Source organism: Daucus carota, chromosome 3 (genome assembly GCF_001625215.2).
Source record: "Daucus carota subsp. sativus chromosome 3, DH1 v3.0, whole genome shotgun sequence".
Classification (NCBI taxonomy): Eukaryota; Viridiplantae; Streptophyta; class Magnoliopsida; order Apiales; family Apiaceae; genus Daucus; species Daucus carota.
In genome coordinates this window covers 11,497,664-11,499,596 of record NC_030383.2, presented here as the reverse complement: position 1 = coordinate 11,499,596, position 1,933 = coordinate 11,497,664, and the positions used below count along the sequence as shown (strand labels likewise).

The following is a 1,933-nucleotide window of genomic DNA, read 5'->3' as shown; positions in this document are numbered from 1 at the left end:
TGATAACCATTATTGCGTATGTCTTTAAAACTCAAAAGATTTCTTTTTGATCGAGTTGAAAACATTGCATTCTCGAGAAATAAACGTGTACCATTAGGTAACACTATACTTGCTCTTCCGGAGCCTTCAATTAGATCAGCAATACCCGAGATTGTGTTAACATTAGCCTTCGCTAATATGAGATGCGAAAAATATTCTTTATCTTTTAAGATTGTATGTGTTGTTGCACTATCTGCCAAACAAAGTGATTTCTCTTCTTTTGTAGTAGATAGTGAAAGGCTTCTGGCCATATTTCTAAACAAAGCAAAAAAAATGAGCTTTAGATAAAACAATATTATAATATATTTCATTTATGATAGAGGAAGCTTACATAACATGCATAAACTTAGCATAGAGCCAAACATTTTTTAGATATTAAACATAAACATTAAATAAAACAAGGTCTTAAACATAAGGCTTAGTTCTCGCCGCCATCAAATTTGGTCATCTCCACATTCCCATCCTCAAAAAAATCACCAACTTCCATATGAGTCAGGCTTGAAGGATCAACTTGATTTCCACTTCCAAGGTGTGCTTCTAGATGGGCAATTCCCAAGGAATCATTTTTCTCAGTAAAATTAGTTTCAACACCTTTTAAAGAGGCTTGATAGAGGTCAACTAAATGTTTGGCCGTACGACAGGTACGACTCCAGTGGCCTTTCATTCCACAACGGTGACATATACTTTCAGTCCTTGTAACCACTGTACTTCCCTTTGGTTTTTCCTCATTTCTTGTCCACTTCAAGTGGTGAGATTTCTTTTTAAAGTTTGAGTGAGGTTGGTGAGTATAACTTCGACCATGCCCAAAACCTCGTCCACGGGCACGTCCACGGGCACGTACAAATCCACGTCCATGCCCTCGTCCACGTCCAAATTGTTTATTTTGCTCAGAATCGTTAGTGGTCACAACATTCACTTCAGGGAATGGTGTTGATCCAGTTGGACGTGCTTGATGATTTTTCATTAAGAGCTCATTATTTTGCTCAGCAAGTAGTAACACTGAAATAAGTTCTGAATATTTTGTGAATCCCCGTTCACGATATTGCTGCTGCAGGAGCACATTATTGGCATGGAAAGTAGAATAAGTCTTTTCCAACATGTCTTTATCAGATACATTTTCACCGCATAATTTCAGTTGAGAAGTTATCTTAAACATAGCGGAGTTATACTCACTTACACTTTTAAAATCTTGCAAACGTAAGTGCAACCAGTCATAACGAGCCTTTGGGAGTATCACCGTTTTCTGATGATCATATCTTTCTTTTAGTTCCTTCCAAAGGATTGAGGGATCCTTAACAGTTAAGTATTCAGTTTTTAAACCCTCGTGTAGATGATGGCGAAGAAATATCATAGCCTTTGCTTTATCTTGTTCAGATTTTATATTGCCACTTTTTATGGTGTCTCCAAGACCCATAGCATTGAGATGGATTTCAGCGTCAAGAATCCATGTCAAATAATTGTTGCCAGAGATATCAAGAGCGTTAAATTCGAGCTTTGTAAGATTTGACATTGTAACTATAATTAAACACAATAAACATTGTTAAAATAAAACAAATAACCTTGCACACAGAATATATGATCAAAAGAACAAACAAGAAAAGAATATATCTAAAACTCATGAGTACGTAACAAGGTTATAATATATCTATTCTCCCCTCTTTTTTTTTTTAAGAGATCCTAAGTAATTAAGAGTACTAAATTATATTATCACCAAACATATAAGGGGATAGTACTTTTAAAACAATTTAATTACTTGTGAAAAAGAATTAATATATTATATCATCACAAAATAAAACAACATGGAAGAATATATTATGACAAGTACATTTTCAGTAATCAAATCATTCTATTTTACAAATAAAAATTACAAAGTTGCACAAATATATTAACATGC

The 1,933-nt window shown here is 34.2% G+C and overlaps 1 protein-coding gene across 1 annotated transcript; it reads right to left on the bottom strand.

Moving 5' to 3' along the window:
* Positions 1 to 457: 457 nt before the first annotated feature.
* On the bottom strand, positions 458 to 1,549 carry LOC108212235 (uncharacterized). The gene has a single exon (XM_017383961.2). It carries the CDS (start codon positions 1,547 to 1,549, stop codon positions 458 to 460), a length of 1,092 nt encoding a protein of 363 aa, XP_017239450.1.
* Between the last annotated feature and the right edge of the window lie 384 nt (positions 1,550 to 1,933).